Genomic DNA, 18572 nt, shown 5'->3' with positions numbered 1-18572 from the left:
AAATTCCAGACAGCGATATTTCTAGGACTTGGCATTTAGAGTGGCAAGAGGGTTGTTTATAGGAAGAGAAGGGAAAGGACAGAAGGATGATGTTGACCTAGCAGCCCTACAAACCTACCGCACTTAATCCACTTATCGCTCTGAATTCCTGAAGCAGATAAATGCTGATAACAGTTAAAACACATCTCTGACAGGAGCAGCATGTTCTGTCCTCTAGAAATACATCAATGCTGGAAATTGCAAAGCTGTGTGCTACCATGGGGATGAGTGTGATATAAGAGCAGAAGCAGCTCTGACTGGTCAGCAGAGTTCTTCCACAGGAGGGTAGCAAGTCCCTGCCCCCTTTTCCCTCCCTGCCCCAACTACCTTGAGATGTTCTTCAGGCCTGAGAAACGCTGCCGAGCTGTTGTGACCCCACAGCCCCCCAGAGCCACAGCTGCCTGATCTGTGCCTACATATCTGAAATGCCAAGTGTGTCCCAAATGCCTTGTTACTGCTCTTGATTGTCCTTGCTGCTCAGCGTTAAGACCTGCGAGGAGTGATTTCCAGCTGAGACCAGCCCCGTGCAGCTCATGTCAGCATGTCTTGGGGAGAGAAGTTGGTTTTGGCTAATCTGAGCTAAACCTTCCCTGGAGGAGTGCAGCTGCTGCACCAGCCTTACAGAGCTACACAAAGCCACTTGCTCCTCTCCCCATCTGTCAGGGCTCTCAGCAAGGTGCCAAAGCCATCCCTGGTCTCAGGGGGCCGCAGTGGCCACAGCTGTGTGCCACCCCTGAGTCAAGACCCCTTCCTCCTAAGGACCCATCCCAGGCTGAACAGGAGGAAAAATGCTGTAAACCAAAGGTTGCCTCGGAGCAAACCTCACTCCTACAAACTCTGGAGGGATAAAACAACTGACTGATTTTGATGACACACAGTTTACAGGCTTATCTACCTTCTCAGGTTTTTCCTTGCACGGCCATCCCCTACCAGTCTTCACATCACAGCACCCCATGTGAGCGGGCACCCTTGAAATTGCAGCAAAGTGCTTTCTTGTGGACAGTGCAAATGTCTCACAAGAAGTGCAAAAGGAGGAAGCTACCTAGAGAGAAGTGAAGAGCTCTCACACATCAGAGTTTTTTTGAGTCAGACACTGCTCAGCTGTTGCAATGCAGATATCTTGGCAAAAAACAAGCTTTTGTCAAAATCAAAGTTTCTTCATGAGTATAGGCGGCAGGATCCTCCCACAAAAAAAAAGGGTTTTCTTCTTCAAAGGGCTCTCCATATATTTCCCTACAATAGATTTCTTAAGGCTTGCCTGCGTTGCAAAGCTGATTCAGAGCCAGCATCGTGTGGATCTGAAACATCCCAGCTGTTAGGGATGAATTTGCTGTCTGGTTGTTCTCGCTTCTGGAATATGAGTGCCTTCCTCCACAGTGACCTAGTGGAGGAGCTGGCTGTGGAGGGAGGTTCTGTGCAGTCAGAAGTACAGTGGAGCCATTCCTCTGTACTGACTGCTGATGTGGGTCCTTGTTTTCCCTGTTGAAGGCAAAAAAATTGTGATCCCACAGTTGAGTGTTCACATTAAGGAGTCTGATGGGGCTATTCTGCCCAGAGCCCACATCCTGTGGCACTGCTCAGTAGCTTCCCCACGTGAACAAAGCAATTGATTAAGATAATTTGAAGTAAGGTGCCCTTATTCCAAAACCTGGGTGGTCCATGCAGTGGAATAATTGGGAATAGCGGTTCCAAAAGAACTGTGTAAACAAATCCTTGCAGAATTATGGTAAAAATCCCACCATGCCACTTTTAAGCTTGTCCATTGCTCCAGGATCTGTTGAATCCTTCCCTGCATTTGACCACATTTGCCTCAAATGGCCTTGATCTGCAACAGTCAAAGCACATTTTTTTTCCGTATTCCAACACAGGGCTTCAGTCGCTGTGGAAGGTGACAAAGTTTGCTTTGAGTGCGTATGATACTGTATGGGAGACAAAACTCCATGCGTTGAAGAGCTTAGGGTCTAATCTTCAGAGACCTGCTGATAGCTCTAACACCATCATAGCAGTACAGAGAAATGAACCCCGGCGTGGGGAGGAGTCTGACCGAAAAGCAGAAGAGCCTGCATCTGCCAGGAACAGCTTGCCAAACACAGTGTGTCCATCCCGCCCGTCCCTTCGTGAACGGGAGGGGATCAACCAGCTGCCCGGGTGTGGAAATACTTGTCAAACCCCCGTCTCTTTTCCCTTTTGGATCTTCATGTCTGGTTGCTTTCTTACAGCCTTTGACCCCCACCATGGCCTCTAATCTAAAAGTCATCTTCCTGTTTCTTTGGTTGCTTCAGTGTGGAGGTAAAAAAGTGGTTTTTTATTCCTTTTGTTTACTTTCACGTTTGTTCATATTAGAGCATTTCCAGCTGCTATCTTTTGCTAATTTTCAAAGATCCCCTCTAGGAATTTGCACGCTGCTGCTATTTCTGTCTTTTAAGCATTTCAAAGCTGAGAGAGAGAATCCTCAAGAAAGGAGAAACATGGGAGAAGGGTTAGATAACCTAAATAAAATGGTTTGGCTTTTTCCCTGGCACGTTCTTCTCAAGCTAATGGCTCCTGGGATACTGTAAGAAGATGGATCTCTCCTCTGTTTTGTTACAGCAGTGCTTAGCCATGTCTTGTATAGAAACTGTATTCATGTGTGTTCTGCTGGGTAGAGATGAGGAAAAGGATGATGAATGATTCTGGAAAATTAAGGCCCAGAAGAAACCACCTGGGTTATCACTCCCACAGTGCCTGCAGGATTTTATGTTACTGTCTTTCCATAATATTGTATCTAGTGTACACAGGACTGTGGGCTCACAACAAATGAGCAGGTCCCTTAGGACTGTACTGTGTCTTCGTTGCTTTTACAGCTAAGAACCTTTTTCTAGTGATGTAACCTAAGCTCTTCCTTACTTTCAGGCTATTGTCCTTGGCTATGTCATTTGTAGAGGATTTTTCTTAATGGATGTTACTTACCAACAGCCCTTTCTGGACAGCGGCCATCTCCTCCCTCCATTATTGCCCCCCACAACGCTTCTCCAGTGCTCAGCATTCAGCAGCACTCAGTCTGAGTTGCCTTTTCCAAGGCTGAGTCCTGCTGTGCAGAGGTGATGCTGCCATTGCGGTGCACCGTTAGTGCACAATGACAGGAAAGCAAGCCTGGCTGTGCTCTGGGACAGCTTTAATGCCTTGTTATGAGCCTGTTCATAAATGCAGAACCCCAGGGAATCCCATCAAGAGCATGAATGGAAAAGCCTGCTGATCCCCTACTTTCTACTTTCCCACCCCCCTTCTATTTTCATGTCTCTGAAAGAATCCTTCATTTTGTAAGATGACTTGTGTGTCAGTTTCCAGTTCCCTTTTTCAAAGACAACAATGGTTTGCACAGGCTTCCTCTTAAATTTCTTTATATGTGGTGTTATGTCAGCTGCCAAACAAATACATCCAGAGACTGCCTGGTGTTAAACCCAGATTTGGCTGGGAAGTGAAAGAGGTCCTGTACCCCAGGCTCCTTACTAGCCTGGGGTGGCTTACTCTTAGTTTCTTTTATTTTTCTTTTATTTCTTTTATTAAACAGAACAGGGAGTGAACTATGGTGTGGTTCCCCATCTGTGCTTATCCATCCCCCCCTTATAACTCCTGACATCATTGTCTACTGAATTGCAGTGATAGATCACTTTCAACAGCCCTGTCTGTGTAAGGAGGAACCACACAAAGGGCATGATCTCCCATCCCATCTCTTTGCCTAAGATACTGTCACGTACAGATACTTAAGATCTGCACTCTTCTGCAGATAGTTCCTGTATCTAGCATTGAGTCTTGCACTTTGCTGCCCATTTACGGCAACACAAGTTTGATTAAGCTGTGTCTTATTTCTCATGGCCCTGGTGCTGGCCCCTGTACAGAACGTGCAATTTCCTTCCTCACTCGTGCTTCAGAAGTACACAGCCCCACTGATAACACCTGCTTGTGTACAGCACCTTCACTGGTGCAGAGATGCCGAGATGCCCAAGCAGAGATTCGTAACTCAGAAGTTTCAGGAGATGTCCAGCTAGCGTTTGACTTGGAAAATCGCTTTCTATTCATCCGCGGTAAATACAGTCTCACAGCACTGCAAAATCAGTTCACTTCCTGCTTCATTTCCTGCCTTTCTGTGTGCTGGCGTTGTACAGAGGAGCTCACAAGGGAAAAGGGCAAGCCTGTGAATGCAACAGGCTATTGCAAATCACACAGCAATTACCTAAGAGATGTGGCAGATCGCACAGGCCACATGCTCTGAATCACTCAGTTTCTGACAAGGGCCAACACTGCGTGCTACGGGTGTGCTTCTTGACTTACGGATATTTTCACAGTGTGATCCTGTCTTTGGGGCAGCAGTCCTCTCCTGACTTAAAGTGATGATAGGTGATGGCTAACAATTATTACCCTTACAGGGGGAAATGTTGATGTTCAGCAGAAACCTCCAATCCAGGTTGCGCTGCTCAAGGAAGGAATATCCATCCCCTGTAAAGTCATCTTTCCTTACATGCCGAGATACACCAGATTTTCGATCTTCTATTACTGGATTAATTCACTGGGCCAGAAAACATCCATCTATAGTAGGTCGGAAAAGGTAGAAATCCCTTCTGGAAAAGAGAATAAGACTGCTGTCATACCTTATAACCACAGAATCATGCCACTTGAAAACACCTCTTCTACTGGCACATACTACTGTGAGGTCAAATGGAATGACATCCAGAAGATGGGAAAGGGAGTGTTTGTCCTTGCTAGAGGTAAGTGAACAACCAGAAAGGAAGGGAAGTATGTTAAAAATCAGCTGGATCTAGCTATGAAAATATAATCTTTGCTTTTCTTTTCCTCTACCCAAACATGCTACGAAGTCAGGTGGGAATAATACTTTATGCTCAATACTTAATGCCATCAGAGTTGAATCCACTTTACACAGGTGACCTATGCTACTTTTCCCAATGCACAGATGGGACGTGAAGATGCAGTAATTTTTATCTGCCTTGCTGCAGCCTCCTGGGAGCAGCAGGCTTAAAGGCAGGACCTAACTAGGGAGCCTGGGCACTGGGTGCTTTTAGGTGCCAGTGTTCAGGAGCCTGCCATTTGGTGTGGGTTAGCCTTTAGCAGTGTGACAGAGACAGTTGAACAGAAGCTTGGTGGTTAGGGTGGTCGCTGTAATCAGATGTACAGGTTAGGCACTCAACATTTGGGGCTCACAAACAAGTTAGGAGCTCACCATAATCCCTCCACCCCTTTTCCAGGTGGTACAAGGGGTTGGTTGTTCCGTTAATGTGCAGACTAGAAGGCACAGGAGAACTTCATGCCAAGATAAGAGGAATGCTATAGAAAAGCGTTAAGGACATGCATGCTGCTGACTGGCGGGATTTGCATTACTGAATGCTGGATAAGAAAAACTTCTTACAAAGTATAAATGTAAAGAGCCATGATGAAATAGCTTTGCTACACTGGTCAGAGGGTGCCTACAATACCCACCCTGCTAGTTTGTGCAGCCTGTGTGCTTTCCACCTTCTGTCTTTCTACCCCTATCACTGAAGACCTTTGCCAGGCTCTACCTACCACCTTTCTTGGCTCTCATAGTTATGTCAGATCCCTCTAATGTACATGAAGTGCAGCTGCTCATATCCTGCCTCTTTTGCGTGATGCTTCAGCTGCACCCTGCTCTCTGTTCAGTCAGGCTAGGTTTTGAAGGGTGTGTGCATCTGTGCCACCGTATTCTGCACTGCTTCTGTAGTTCAGTTCTCCCAAGGCTCTTTCCAGGGTTAAAAATGCAGCAGGATTGTAACTTCCACTCACAGTGTGAAACTTCTGTCTTATTTCTTACAGGTACAGGGTACATACAGACCTCTTATGGGTGGCAAATCCTCATTACAGTAACTACTCTTCTTGTTGCTTTGAGCATCACCGCAACAGCTCTGCTTCTGTGGAAAAGAAAGGCAAGTTATAACCAAATAAAAAGCAATACCTGACACGACCCATTCTAGGAATTTATTTCATTTGCTTGTAACTTGGCTGGATTGGAAGTCCCCACGCTAAAATTTTCCGTGCTGGGTGTCTGCCTCGGGTTTATTTTCTTTTTTGAAGTTCAGTCTTTCTGAGACAAAAGATTACAGGAAAGACAAAACAAGTCATTGATTTGTCCATTAAAGACATTCTGGTAATCATTTTGACTCTGGCATGCTCTGCTTTAGAGCAATGATCTGACACAGGGCAAGAAGTCACACTAGCGGTGTTCTGTCCCTGAGAGTAGCCTTGTGGTGGGTTTTTGGAAAATTGCAGTTTGTGCATGCTCAGTCATGGCTCCTGTGAATTTAGCAGCTCACTTAAAAGGGGCCCCCTGTGAGCCTGCCTTTCCACGTGGTGTGGGTCAGACAGGTAATGTTCTGTGCACCCAAGCAAGTCTGTTGCAGCCCTGGTAGCAGGAGGAGGGCAGGACTTTCCCTGTTTCAAGATGGGGGCTACTCTGGTTCAAGGTCACAACCTGGTCGCAAGGGGACTGTGCAACTGTATTCCTGAGCTGTGGCTTGGGCGCCATAGAAGAAACCAATCTGCAGTGTGGAGGGGATGGGGACCAGAAGCTTGTGCATGTGTTTGGCAGGGAAAACATTAAGAGGCAGAGTGAGAGGGTAAAGTCAGGACAAGGATCCCATGAAAGCCTCTGTGGAAGTTCTGACTAACTGGGAAAAGAGAGAGAGAGACAAGGACCCGAGGAGCAACCTGCTCTAGTTGACTCTGCTTTGATCAGAGAGGGATTGGACTAGACAATCTCCAGAGGCACCTTCCAACAGCAGTGATTCCGTGAGGCTGGAAGAAGCCTCGGGAAGGAAACTGGGACTGGAATCTGGAGTGAGGGAGCACTGGAGCTTGGAGGAGGGTGTTTAGACTAGACTGATAGGGCCCCTTAGGTAAGCGGAATAGTGGCACAGGTTGGGACCAGCTGGGGAAGGAAGTGGAAGCTAGGATGAGTAGCTGAGGGCAAAGGGGAAACTGGAGTCGGGAAGAAAGGATGTAGAGAACAGAAGAGCCAGAAGTAGGACTGAAAGATATGGGTGAGACAGAGGCCCTGTGGCCAAAACTTTGGGGTCATGATCGTGGAATCTCTCTTGTTTGGGGGAAACCTACTGCTCTGCATACTGCCACCTTCAGGCATGCAAATAGCATCCCTTGCTTTCTTCCAGAGATCTCAAGGCTGGCTTAGAAAACCTTGATGTCGTTTAGAACAGAATTTGGGGATTGTTTTTTTCTAGGTAGAATATGCCCCATATTTACTCTTTCAGGCTGCTCCCTGCCACCATGAGAGCAGACTCTCTGAATGCATGTTTTATGTGGAGGCTGTGCTGCTGGTATAGTCCTACAACTCCAAGGAACATCAGGCTCCAGCACACACAGTCAGAGACCATAAGGTTGAAAACAGAATGGCAGCAGCTGGCAGACCTGCTAATCTTGTGAGACTTACCTTGCAGGCAGCCTGGGTAAGGAGTGTAAGCGGCAGAGTGACCGGGCTGGAGCCAGGCCTCCATGTCTGCTTGCTTAGACAGTCTCCATGGGGATAAGGAGAGGGGCACTGTCATGACTTGCTGATTGGCATCTCTAGGTTTTGAGGTGGGCTAGTAAGTCTCAGGCCTACAGGCTCTCCTTGGGGCCCAAAGAGATCATACAGTCATTACATTTGCCCTCCTGCAGAACACAACCCATATTTCTCACCACAGCTTGCTCAGACCTGCTGGTTTAAAAATGTTTATCTTTAAGAGAAGCTATTTAGCATCCTCCTTAGTTACTAATGGACTGGAAAGCAGTTCATCGTTTTCATGTGATGTGAATATAATCATCCCACTCTTTCTGAATTAGAACTGAGATACTTAGCAAAGCCTTCCTTTTCTGCCTCCTCTCTTGCTTGCTGAGCAGCGCTAGCTCTTATCTGTGCATGAATGGAACGTGTTCAAGGAGAGCTCATCTGATGCAAGAAACGTTTCAGAGGAAGAGACCTTCTTCCTTCCACCCCATGCTGGACTTGCACGTCAGTGTATCACTGACTATATGTCATCATTGACGGTTGTCTGGTCCTATTCTCTAGATTCTATGTATTAGCAAAAGCTTCCTGGCCAAATCCTGACAAAAGTCACTAGATTTTGCCTCTCTGAAATTCCCCTGCACGCTTGGAACAGGGCCCTGCTTTACTCCCTGTCCTACAGCATCGCTGTGTGCTGTTAAATATGTACACCCTCTGTCCAGCTAAGTTTCAGTGGTGGAAGTGATTTTTATGTATGCAGAGAGCCAAGTTCTCCTTTCCTCTGCTCCAGTGTAAGTCAGCAGACTCCTCCGTTTTACCCCGTGGTGAGGAAAGGGACCAGCCTGTGTTATGCAGAGTTGCTGGCACTCTTTGCTGTGGAAGCACTCATTGGGTGTGCAGGCAGCTGGCTTTGACATGACATTGGTGTTCACTTCACCTGGGGGGAGATGGTGTTTTCTCCAAATGTGTCATTTGCTGTCTTGTCCTGAGCAGGTGTTGTGCCCTGTAAAGAACCAGCTAAATATCCGGAGACAGAAGGTGGAAACGCAGCCTCCTTCAGCCAGCCCACCACCACCATCTCCTGTCTATGATGTGAGTACCAGATTCACTCTCCATCCCTTCTGTCTGCATCATGGTACAACCCTTCCTTTCCCTGCCCTGCCAAGGTACAGACAATGCCAGTATCATGATGTGAAACATAAGCAATACCTGTGTGCCAGCCTGGTACTAGTGACCTTGCTCCTGTGCTCTGCCCCGCTTAGCTCCTCTCAGGACTGTGCACATTGTGTGTCTTCATTCTGATACCACTCGTGGCCTTCCCAGTGCCAAAGCCTCGCACCATGCCCTGCTGGGCAGCATCCTTCCCTCTGCCAGCACTGTGGCAGCAGGGAGCAGCAAGTGTGGGGCCAGAGAAGGTTCCTGGTGGTAGAGATACAAGTGTCTCCAGAAGTCAGGAAGAAAGAGAGGATCCCAGCCCCACTTTGTACTGTAGAGTGTCTCAAGGACATGCCCTTCCCAGCTGGAGAATGATGACTTAAGAAAGAGGCAGAGGGAAGTGTTCCCTCCAACAACCCCAGCTGTTTAGAGCTCCTGCTGTGACACCTTCACTGGTGTCAGTGTCAAAGACCACTGCAGTCCTGAGTAGGCTGACTAGCTCTCAGGGGAAAGGGAGCAGGAAGAAAGTGGAGTCTTTTTTTTGAGCATTTCCCTTTTCATTGCATAGGATCTCCTTTTCCATTCCCCAAACTGGGGAACTCCAAATCCCACTCATCAAGCCCAGTAGCTACAGCATCATAGATAATAGGACTGGAGTGGTTCTACTGAAATATCAAGCCCAGACCTCAGCTACTTCAAGTAACCATGACCCATAATCCCAACTATAACCCATTCAGCTCCATTTAAAATTGATTCCTTTTCCTCCTTTTACTCCCATGGGAGGAATGCTCCACTAAGAAGGTTTCTTTTTTTCCTCGTGATCTGTGGGACAAACAAGGAGGAATAAAATAAAAGTGAGTAGAAAAGGATGTTGCCTGAGTATTAGGAAACCTTTCTGCTGTGAGGTCTATAAGGACTGGAAAAGTCTCTCTGAGGAAAACCTGTAAGCTCTGCTGCATTAATCATTTAAACTAAACGAAGCAAAGCTCTGGAGAATGTACTGCAGAGAGGAGCAGAGCTCTGCCAAGGAGGCAGGAGACCTGGTGGGAGCAGATAGGAGCAAGAGGATGGTCCTGCCCCCTTCTCATTCTCACTTGCAGGTGGGGGGGCACCATTCAGTGGCCCTTTAATTTCTGGAGTAGAGGTTTAAAAGAAAGTACTATGTATTGTATGTGATACATTTATTCTGGGCAAAAAAGCAACGGTTTGAGTAAAGGAGGTTGCAGGTTATAAACCTTTTCATTTGTAGCAAGTAATTTCTTTTTAATTCAGGCTTATGAAAATCCAAATGGGTAGTTTCCTGCTGAAGTGGATGATTTCTGCAAGGAGACAAAAAAAAAAATCAAATCCATTTCTCGCTCAGTCGGCCTCGTCATGCATCCTTAGCTCCATCTTAATTACATGTTTCATCATGTTGTTCTGTTCAGGAGGCCCCACTAAGGCTAATATAGCAAGCCAGCAGAGCTAGCCTTAGGCACAGGCAGTCCCTGGAGCTGGCTGGACCCCTGTGCTTGCAGGAGCCCTGTGGCCCCAGCCCGGCCAGCCTTCCCCCAAAGCCTGTTAGCCACACACAGCTGTGCCGAGCTCTTAGCCAGCCCGGTGGGGTGCGCAGGGCAGGTGGCTCAGCCCTCTTTGGCAGAGCTGCAAGCAGCCTGTGACCACCTCATGCATGCTGGGGGGCACGAGCCCGCCCGCTGGAGGTTGCTTTTAGTGGAGCAGCTGCTGCAGGGTGACTTGCTCAGGCACGAAGCAGCAGCTCCCGCCGCAGACATGGCACGTGGTGAGAGCAGGGCTGCGAGGTGTGACAGGGAAGTTAATGCGGGAAAGAGGGCAAGAGCCCTGGGATGGAGACCCTGCGGTGGATGGGCCCTCCAAATAGGTGAGGGGAGCAGAAAGCCAACAAACCTTATTTCCTTTGAAAGATGGCTCTGGTGCCCCACTGCTAAATTTTGCTGGGACTCTGCATGATGTAAACCCAGCCCTGCAAACTGTGTTTGAAATTATGTGTGAAAACCCGTTGGTGTTAAATTGAGTATTGAACACAGTGCTTAATTCACAGGGAGGGTGGAAATTTATGGTCAGTATTGGGGTAAGCTAAGGCAAGGAAAACAGAAGGACGAGTGAGAGGTAACTCCAAGTGATGAGATAAAGGAGGAGGCCAGAAATTAGGGGATCGGACAAGAGGCCAGCACACAACAGATGTTCTATCTGTGGGGGAAAGCAAGAGGTCAGTCTGAAAAAAAGTCAGGTGAGGGTATCACAGTGTCCTTGCAGACCCGGAGCTGGGAGCAGGAGCAACAGGAGGCAGCACTGGACATCAAAGCAAGGTCTTGGAACTGGCTGGTACAGCTCATCAAATTCTCTGTGTTACCCTACATGGCAGCAAGGTTCACCCCTGGAGTGGGAATGGTCCTAGCACACCTTCTGCAAAGCTACCCTGCTGAACATCTCTAGGAGGAAATGCTTTCCCCGCTGGCTCTTCCAGGTGCCACCATTTACTCATGGTCCCTGGGGGTGGTTGTACACAGTGAAAAGCAGCTGGTAGCAAAAAGCCCCAGTAATAAGGGAGCAGCTGGGCACCCACTTTGTTCCCACTACACTGCCAGGTGTTCCTTGACCTCTTTGTCCTCTGCAGCCCCAGAGCAGCTCTACCTCACTGCACTGCCCAGACCCAAACCTGTATTTTCCTCTGTCTTCCAGCTTAGCTACCTAGTTAACAAGCAGCTTGGAAATTGCAATCCAAGTGACTTGCTTCATGCACTTTACACTTCAAACAAGCTTTTTCAGCAGCAAAGAGAACTCATGCGGTGCAGGAGGGTTCCAGAGCACAGAAGGTTTTCCTGGTGTGAGGGAGACAAGGAGGCTGCCTGGGGACAGGAAGGCATATCTGCCAGTGGGGAGGAGAGAGGCCTGTGTGCCTCCACTGTGACAGTAGCAGGTGGTCAGTGACCAAGTAAAAGTAATTAATTTGCAAATGGCAGTTGAAGACACCCGCTTTCCGACTGGCCAGCGAAGGACCCACATTGTCAACAGCCTCCATGGGAAGAGGGCTTGTGGAGGAAGGGAATCTTTTTTGGAGGTTAAACACCAAAAGGATTCTTCTGGCTTGCGAGTGGCTTCAGACGAGTGCGGTGAAAGTGGCAGTCTGTCCTGCCAAGGGGACATGGAGCCAGGCTGCTGGGAGCACAGCACGCGGGACGAAGTCCTCGCTGTGAGCATCACAAAGAGAATTGAAAATGAGGCGAGGGAAATGGGATTTTCTGTGTGCGCATGTGCACATGCAAATAGTTGGGAATGTATGTGTAGGCAAGCGGGTTGTTGGGAGTGGGAAGCAGACAGGTGAAATAATTTGATATTCCAGGAGGAGGAGTGGGAATGGTAGAGACGTGTGGTGCTCCGTGCACTGCGCCCCCCTCCTATCTGAGTGCTTGTTTGTTCCGAGCGCCACTCCCAAATGCTCCTCTATCATCTGGTCCTGTTCAAACCACCGTCCTGCTGGCCATCATCCCGAAAGATGGTAAGTGTTTGCAACTCTGGATGAAACGATGAAGGTTCAGGTGATTAGCAGCCCCAGAATCAAGCTTCCATGTTTTGCTCACCCTCCTCACTGCGTTGCAGGGTGCCTCACTCCCTTTGCAGTCTCTCCACTAATACCATCTGCCCCTCTTGCGGCCGGAGCTCCTCCCATCTTCCTGTTGCCAGAGAAACAGCCACCTTGGCAACCTGCTGTCATCCTTGAAACACACATGGAAAAGTCCTCCTGATTGTTATGTTTGATCCTTCAGGCAGATCTGGAACATCACTCAAACTGACATGCATCTCCTGTGACACGATTATCTGGGGGACCAGCGGGTGCATACACATGTAGGGTGTTCTCTGTTTCTCTGTGTATCTGTGTGGGACCATGGATATGTTTGAGGGTCGGAGTGTATTGATTTTTTTTTTATTATTATTTTTTGTTCACTCTAAGAAGAAAGGAGAGTTCTGACTTACAGAACTCCAGACAATAAATAGAAATCATGCCCAGTGTAGGGTTTCCCATTTTTGGCAGCCCCTGTGCTTAAGCACCTTCAGTCTCACCCCTCTTCCCCCTTTCGTGTGCCCAGAATAAGTGCAAGTAAGAGCTTGTGAGTGTCAGGCACCTAAACAGTCCTGGGTGATGCAGAGGGCTGCCTGTTACTTGTGGTCCCCATGGTACACAACATCCTTTCATGTGGCAGAGGGGTCTTTATTCTGCATTCTGGGACAATTTGGAGCAGAGGAAGGCAGGAGCATTGGCATTCTTCTCCACTGCCTTACACAGGGTAGGTAACATCAAAGCCTGTCTCTGTGAGCCTGAAAAAGGAAGCTGATGCAGCTGCACTGTAGAGATTTCAGGGGAAAAGAATTTTCTCTTTGCTCAAGTTCAGGCCAGGAACTTAAAAATTTCGGGGATGACAGTGGTTCCTAAAACATGTCAGGCACAAGATGGGGAGCAACACAGTGGACAATTAGTTGTCTTAAACCTAAGTAAGTTATTTGACCCCTACTCTTTTCTCTTTTCCCTGTGCAGTGCCTGGATTCTCAGCAAGTTGATGTCTATTCTACCCTCAAGAACAACACAAACAACCAGTCACTCAAAAATAGTCCTCCAGGAAAGGTAAGGGCTGGGGCCCTGTTCTTGAATACTTCCCTTATGCACTGCACACATGGGGAAAGAAAACCCACAGAGTCACCATGGCCCTAGCAGGCACTAAGTGTGTCTCCAGTCCCAACAAAAGAGGGGAATGGGATGTGGCACCCACTCCTCAGCTGGGCTGCACACATAGCCTATCTTCCCTCTTCCAGCAGAACAACTTGTTCCTGCAGCTCTAGCAGTTCTGGAAGTCCCAGTTTCATGGAGATGCTTTGCTGTATGATGTATGATGAAAGGCATTGAGGGGTTTGGCATTGCTGCTCCCTCTGAACGGGACAGATGTTCATGAAGAGATGGCCAGATTCTTGTCCCCACTGTTGCCCTTTCCAGATTATTTAGGCAGCTGAGAATTCCTCCAGGGTAGAAGAATCTGTGTCCCTCTGGAACAGGGGTCCTCAAACTTTTTCAACAGGGGGCTGGCGCACGGATGCAGTGGCAGGCAGTCATCTGCGGCTGCTTGGTTCCCCCCCAGCCCCCGGCAGGGGAGGGGGCTGGGGGGGTCTGTAAATACCGGGGGCTGGATTGAGGACCCTGGGGGGCTGTATCTGGCCCATGGGCCGTAGTTTGAGGACCCCTGCTCTGGAATCTGTGTCAGACCGTGGCCACAGCTTTGCTCTCACCAGCATTAAGCACCTGAGAGCCCTTTCATGGTAGCAGAATCTAAGATGGTTTGAACAGAGAGGCTGAGCTGATACAGCCTCTGTCAGCTCTGGGGCTCAGGAAGAGGCAGTGTGGGTGGGTATGTTTTGGGCTTGGATCTTCTTGCTGGGCTGGGCATTAGGAGTTACAGACAAGGAACTAAATGCACTCATAATGAAAGTAGCTGCAACTAGGAATATGCAGATCAGTTGTGGTGACCACATGATGCAGAGCAGAGGCCCACACAAACCTATGCTCTGCCTTTAGCAGGCATCAGCTGTTTCATAGGGACAAAACTTGCATCATGCACCCCAGGGAACATTTCCTTCCTATCCTCAGAAGTCCATTGTTCTTTCACCCTCCAGACCTCTTATCTGCTTAAAAAATACATTAACTCTTCTAACACTGGGAAATGTTCCTGAAAAAGTTTCTTACTTCCCCCCACTGATGTCCTGTTGGGGAGAGTTCTCCAGGCTGCAGTGTGGACCACAGTGCCAGCATCAGTTGACACCATCCCTCTGTTTCATGAAGGACAGTATTTTCCAGTATCTGAAGCATTTTCACAACTCCCACCTTTTAGGAAAAGGTGGTCTAGAATCAAACAGCTCCCTCTGTGTCCGAGCTACTTGCCACGTGGTCTGGTCCCAAAGCCACTGGCCTCCTGCAGTTACTGCTGTGGCACCACAGTAGTTGGTGGTAGCAAAGGCAGTGTCAGATATCTGATTATTGAGGGGAAGGATGGGTTGTTTTATAGTAGGCTGTCTTATACCTCAGCGCACCATACACACTGGAAAAGACAGCATCCCTGGTTTTGTGTTCTTGCTGCATTTTGAATTAGTTGTATAGGGAGAACAGTACATCCTGATCCCTCTTCCCTGTCCTATTTGTTCTTCTGTATACCTTTACCAGCTGTCCCCTTTGAAATGATTCAGTCTGGATGATGAGATGCAGTCTGTGTGGAGCTGTCTGGGCTGCAATGAATTGCTTGTGTGTGGCCCACACCACTCAACCACTGCTTTGAGGGGCAGCAGGTCTGTAAAACAGAGCAGGAGCAAAGCAACAAAGCAAAAGCAAAGGAGCATCTGTGTGTGAGTGGGTCTGGCACTGGTAGTGTCAGCCAGGGTGGGGTGAAGGGTGAAGCAGAGATGGGAGAAACAAAGAAGAAAGCAAAGAGAAGGGATGGGATGAGCACCAAGAGCAGACACCACCAAGTGTCCTCAGTTCTTGTGCTGGTCAGAAGAAAGGGAAGTTGTGAGTCGCAGGTCCCCGTGATCTCTGGACAGGAGAATTTTATTGTGCTTTCCACTACTGTTGTAAGCACCGTGATTAGTTTCTCTGTCAGTCATCCTGGGCTGTGACGGCCTGGGACACATCCTCCAGCTGGCTGTGCCAGAATATAACAGGGTGTTTTCCCCAAGAGCAAGACTTGTGGGCCAGTGGGTTTGGGCTGTGAGCGGTAGCTGGGACTGCTGAACAGTGGGTGACTCTGCTGCAGAGGGTCTGGGCCAGTCCTTGCTGTGGGATGCTGTGCACAGAGGGGGAGCTGTAAAGGCAAGCAGGGCAGAGAGCCCCTGAAACAAGAGCATTGGCATGCTGTTGCATTGGACTGCCAGCCAGCTCGGGTAGCAAGGGGTTAATCCCGCATGCTTTAGAAGTGCCTGCACTCAGCACTTTTGTAAAATGTTTCCCTTCGGTGGTGGCAACAGAGAAAATGCTAGTGTAGGTAGGGCTTCATTCACCCGGTGGCATTTCAGCTACTTGCTGTGTAACCTTGCTTACAGCAGGCCTGTGCCACACAGTGCTTAAAATATCAGTCTGTCAGCGCCTTGTCTACACAAGGAACGGTCGTGAGGAATAGACTCAACTGCTGAAGAAACAGGATTGAGGAGGTCAGGGAATTCCTCCTTCACAGAATCCAAAGTGATTTATTTTTTTACCAAGTCCAATTTTCCCTCCCCTCCCTGTCTGACAGCTTTCTGGGGAAAGAGTGACAAGTAAAGGAGGCATCTTTATCCCTTGGGCTGGATTAGTCACATTCGTCTCTGGCGGAGCAACATTTCTCACTGTAGTGGCTTCCGTTTCAGCAGATCACTTATAGCCATTTCTAACAGAACAAACGTCAGTGTCTGCTTATTAACAATTAATTCATCATCTTTTGAATAATTTCCCTCCATTTCTTTTTTCTCCTTTTTATCATTCTGCAGACACCTAAGAAGCAAGCAACTCTAGAAGAATCCTCTGATACACTGTATGAGAATATCTAAGAGGCAAAATCTGACCCTATGTGGACCAGAGAGCTTTCTGTACGGCAGAACTACTCTCTTACACCCCCAGTTCTCTGCAGAGATCCACAGCAACCTCAGGGCACAACCACAAGGGACTTGTGAATCCCTGTCTCATTCTAAACTGCCCTTCATTAACAACAGAATGCATCTGTTCAAATCCCACCTAGGCTCAGTCTGCATTGATGCAGCAAAGCTATTTTGCAGCAAAGCTGTTCGATGCAAAAGAAAAGCTGCTTTTGTCAGGCACTCACATGTATTTTATGTATGCAGATGGGATCTGTGCAGGTTTCTCTCACCTGGCCTGGCTGAAATACTTAAATCTCGTTCCTCTGTAAATGATAGGACAATCCAGAGACCTCCCTGCTTCCTGGCTTGATCTTCCAATCCTGACCTGCAGCGGTCCATCTGATCCTGTGCCTACGGCTTTCCTGACATGGCCAACAGGCCTTCATGCATAGTTTAACCGAGATCCAAGCCTCCACCTGCCCATTTTTCCTTTCTCAGGAACCCCACAGTGAAACATGCTTTCTCATAATCTGCTAATCCCATCAAGTAGTCACAGATGCCTGCTGTGACCATACTCAGTCGACTCAAATCAGTGCCTCCAAGTAAATGCTTTCCCTTCAGCAATATCAGCAGTATACAGTGAGGACTGGATGCACAGACAGAGATAAAGATGGAGAAAAGGAAAACAGAGGAAATATCCCTGCCTGGCAACACGTCTCAGTGGCAGTGCTTTTTCCAGAACAAGGGAAAGGAACAAGGAGGTGGGGACCCGAGGAAACTCCCTTGCTGGGGCTGTGTAAAGCCAAGCGGATCTGGGGCCAGGTTGCAGCCCAGAGAAGTTCAATCCAATTTCCTGTTCTTCTTGGCAAGGGGCAGTGTTATTGCTTGGGATTTTGAGCCTCTGTGCAAATAGGCATGTACCCCTGCCCCACCAAAACCAGTAACTTTGCTTTTGTTTCAACTCGCCAGTATTTCCCAGAAAGGGTATAAGGCTCCTTTACCCCCATCCCTACACATTTTTTGGCCAGGTAGACCAGTTCTGAAACCTAGAATGACTGGAGGGAGGAGGGACACCCTAGAGGTGAATTTTCTGTCTAAGCTTTTCTCTGTCCTGTCGGCTGGAACTTGCCTATCATTTGTGCTGATGCATATTCTAGTTCTGATGGGGAAGAGGTTACATTAAATATCCATATAACATGATCAAACTAGTGGATCAAAAAGCTGAAGCTGTTTTATCTCAGATTAAAAACCAACAAAACAACAACCAAACAGAACCAACCCAAAATAAGAATATGCAGCATAACTTGAGAGAAATCATAGAAACCTCTTTAAAGAAGAAGATCAAATTAAAATTGAGCTCCAGGGTCATAGGACGCTCTCTACTTGAAGATAATGCTGCTATGCATCAGAGATAGAGGCTATGGAAAATGTCTCCGGGGCCTCCAGCCTTCCTATACTATGTTTAAAGAGATAATCCGCTTATTGCTTTGCTCTTTTTATTACAAGAGCTTTCAAACATGCAATTTGGACTTTCTTTAACCACAGGAAAATGCTTGTTCTCTTCCCAGTGTTGAGGAATTCATTTCAGAAAGAGCAATGAATCGACAGCATGGCCTATTAGACCCCTTTTCCATTTGTTACATGGTTGTGACAATTATAAATATTTTTGAAGTAAAAAAACTTGGTGTTTACTAATAGGACCAGAAAATACTTGTGTTCATAGAAGAGTTTACAGAGAACTGTACAAGTATAACAAGGATTGTACAAATATAACAATTCCTTCCTTAACGAATTTGAAGAAATGATGAGATGAATTATAAATGTGTTGCAGTATGGCAATAAAATATTCAGCAGAAGCTGGTGGGTTAGATGTAAAGTAAAAACTTTCAAAATAATGCTGCTTAGTTTTTGTGGTTTTCTTTTCAAATTTTGTAAATGCTAAAAGTACTGGGTGCTGCTGGAAATTTCCTGGCAAAGATCCCACTTTGCAGTGAATTGATTTGTCTTATCTTTCTATTACCTTTTTAAATAGTATGTTTCTTACATTTATGCCTGAATGATTCTATACATTAAGTAGCTGAAGCTGTTTAAAATGAAACATGAGAGGAAGAACAGTATTTGGAATGGAAAAGGCTATTCTAGGACAGCCAGTGCTAAAGTACTGCAAGAATCACACCAGGTTCTGATCAATTAAGTGAAAAAGTAAAAATTTCCAAGAAACACTGGCAAGTCTGGGGATTTGGGCTGTGCTCCAAAGCTTGCCAAA

General features: G+C 47.4%; 2 protein-coding genes across 3 annotated transcripts in view; both read left to right on the top strand.

Annotated features, from left to right (window-relative positions):
* Positions 1 to 2079: 2079 nt before the first annotated feature.
* NFAM1 (NFAT activating protein with ITAM motif 1) lies at positions 2080 to 18201 on the top strand. The gene is made up of 6 exons (XM_005441283.4): positions 2080 to 2328; positions 4446 to 4784; positions 5863 to 5972; positions 8540 to 8638; positions 13254 to 13340; positions 16220 to 18201. The coding sequence occupies exons 1-6, from the start codon at positions 2274 to 2276 to the stop codon at positions 16277 to 16279; spliced, it is 750 nt and encodes a 249-aa protein (XP_005441340.1). The 5' UTR covers positions 2080 to 2273; the 3' UTR covers positions 16280 to 18201.
* The window catches only part of TCF20 (transcription factor 20), a 150168-nt gene continuing 140192 nt past the window's right edge, over positions 8597 to 18572 (top strand). For both annotated transcript variants that reach the window (XM_055712854.1, XM_055712855.1), the window contains exons 1-2: positions 8597 to 8638; positions 13254 to 13340. The gene's annotated coding sequence lies outside the window, so the exon portion shown is untranslated. The remainder of the gene's footprint in view (positions 8639 to 13253; positions 13341 to 18572) is intronic.

This window comes from Falco cherrug, chromosome 5 (assembly GCF_023634085.1).
Source record: "Falco cherrug isolate bFalChe1 chromosome 5, bFalChe1.pri, whole genome shotgun sequence".
Taxonomy (NCBI): domain Eukaryota; kingdom Metazoa; phylum Chordata; class Aves; order Falconiformes; family Falconidae; genus Falco; species Falco cherrug.
Note: the sequence above shows the minus strand (reverse complement) of the source record. Positions and strands in the feature narration are given on the sequence as shown.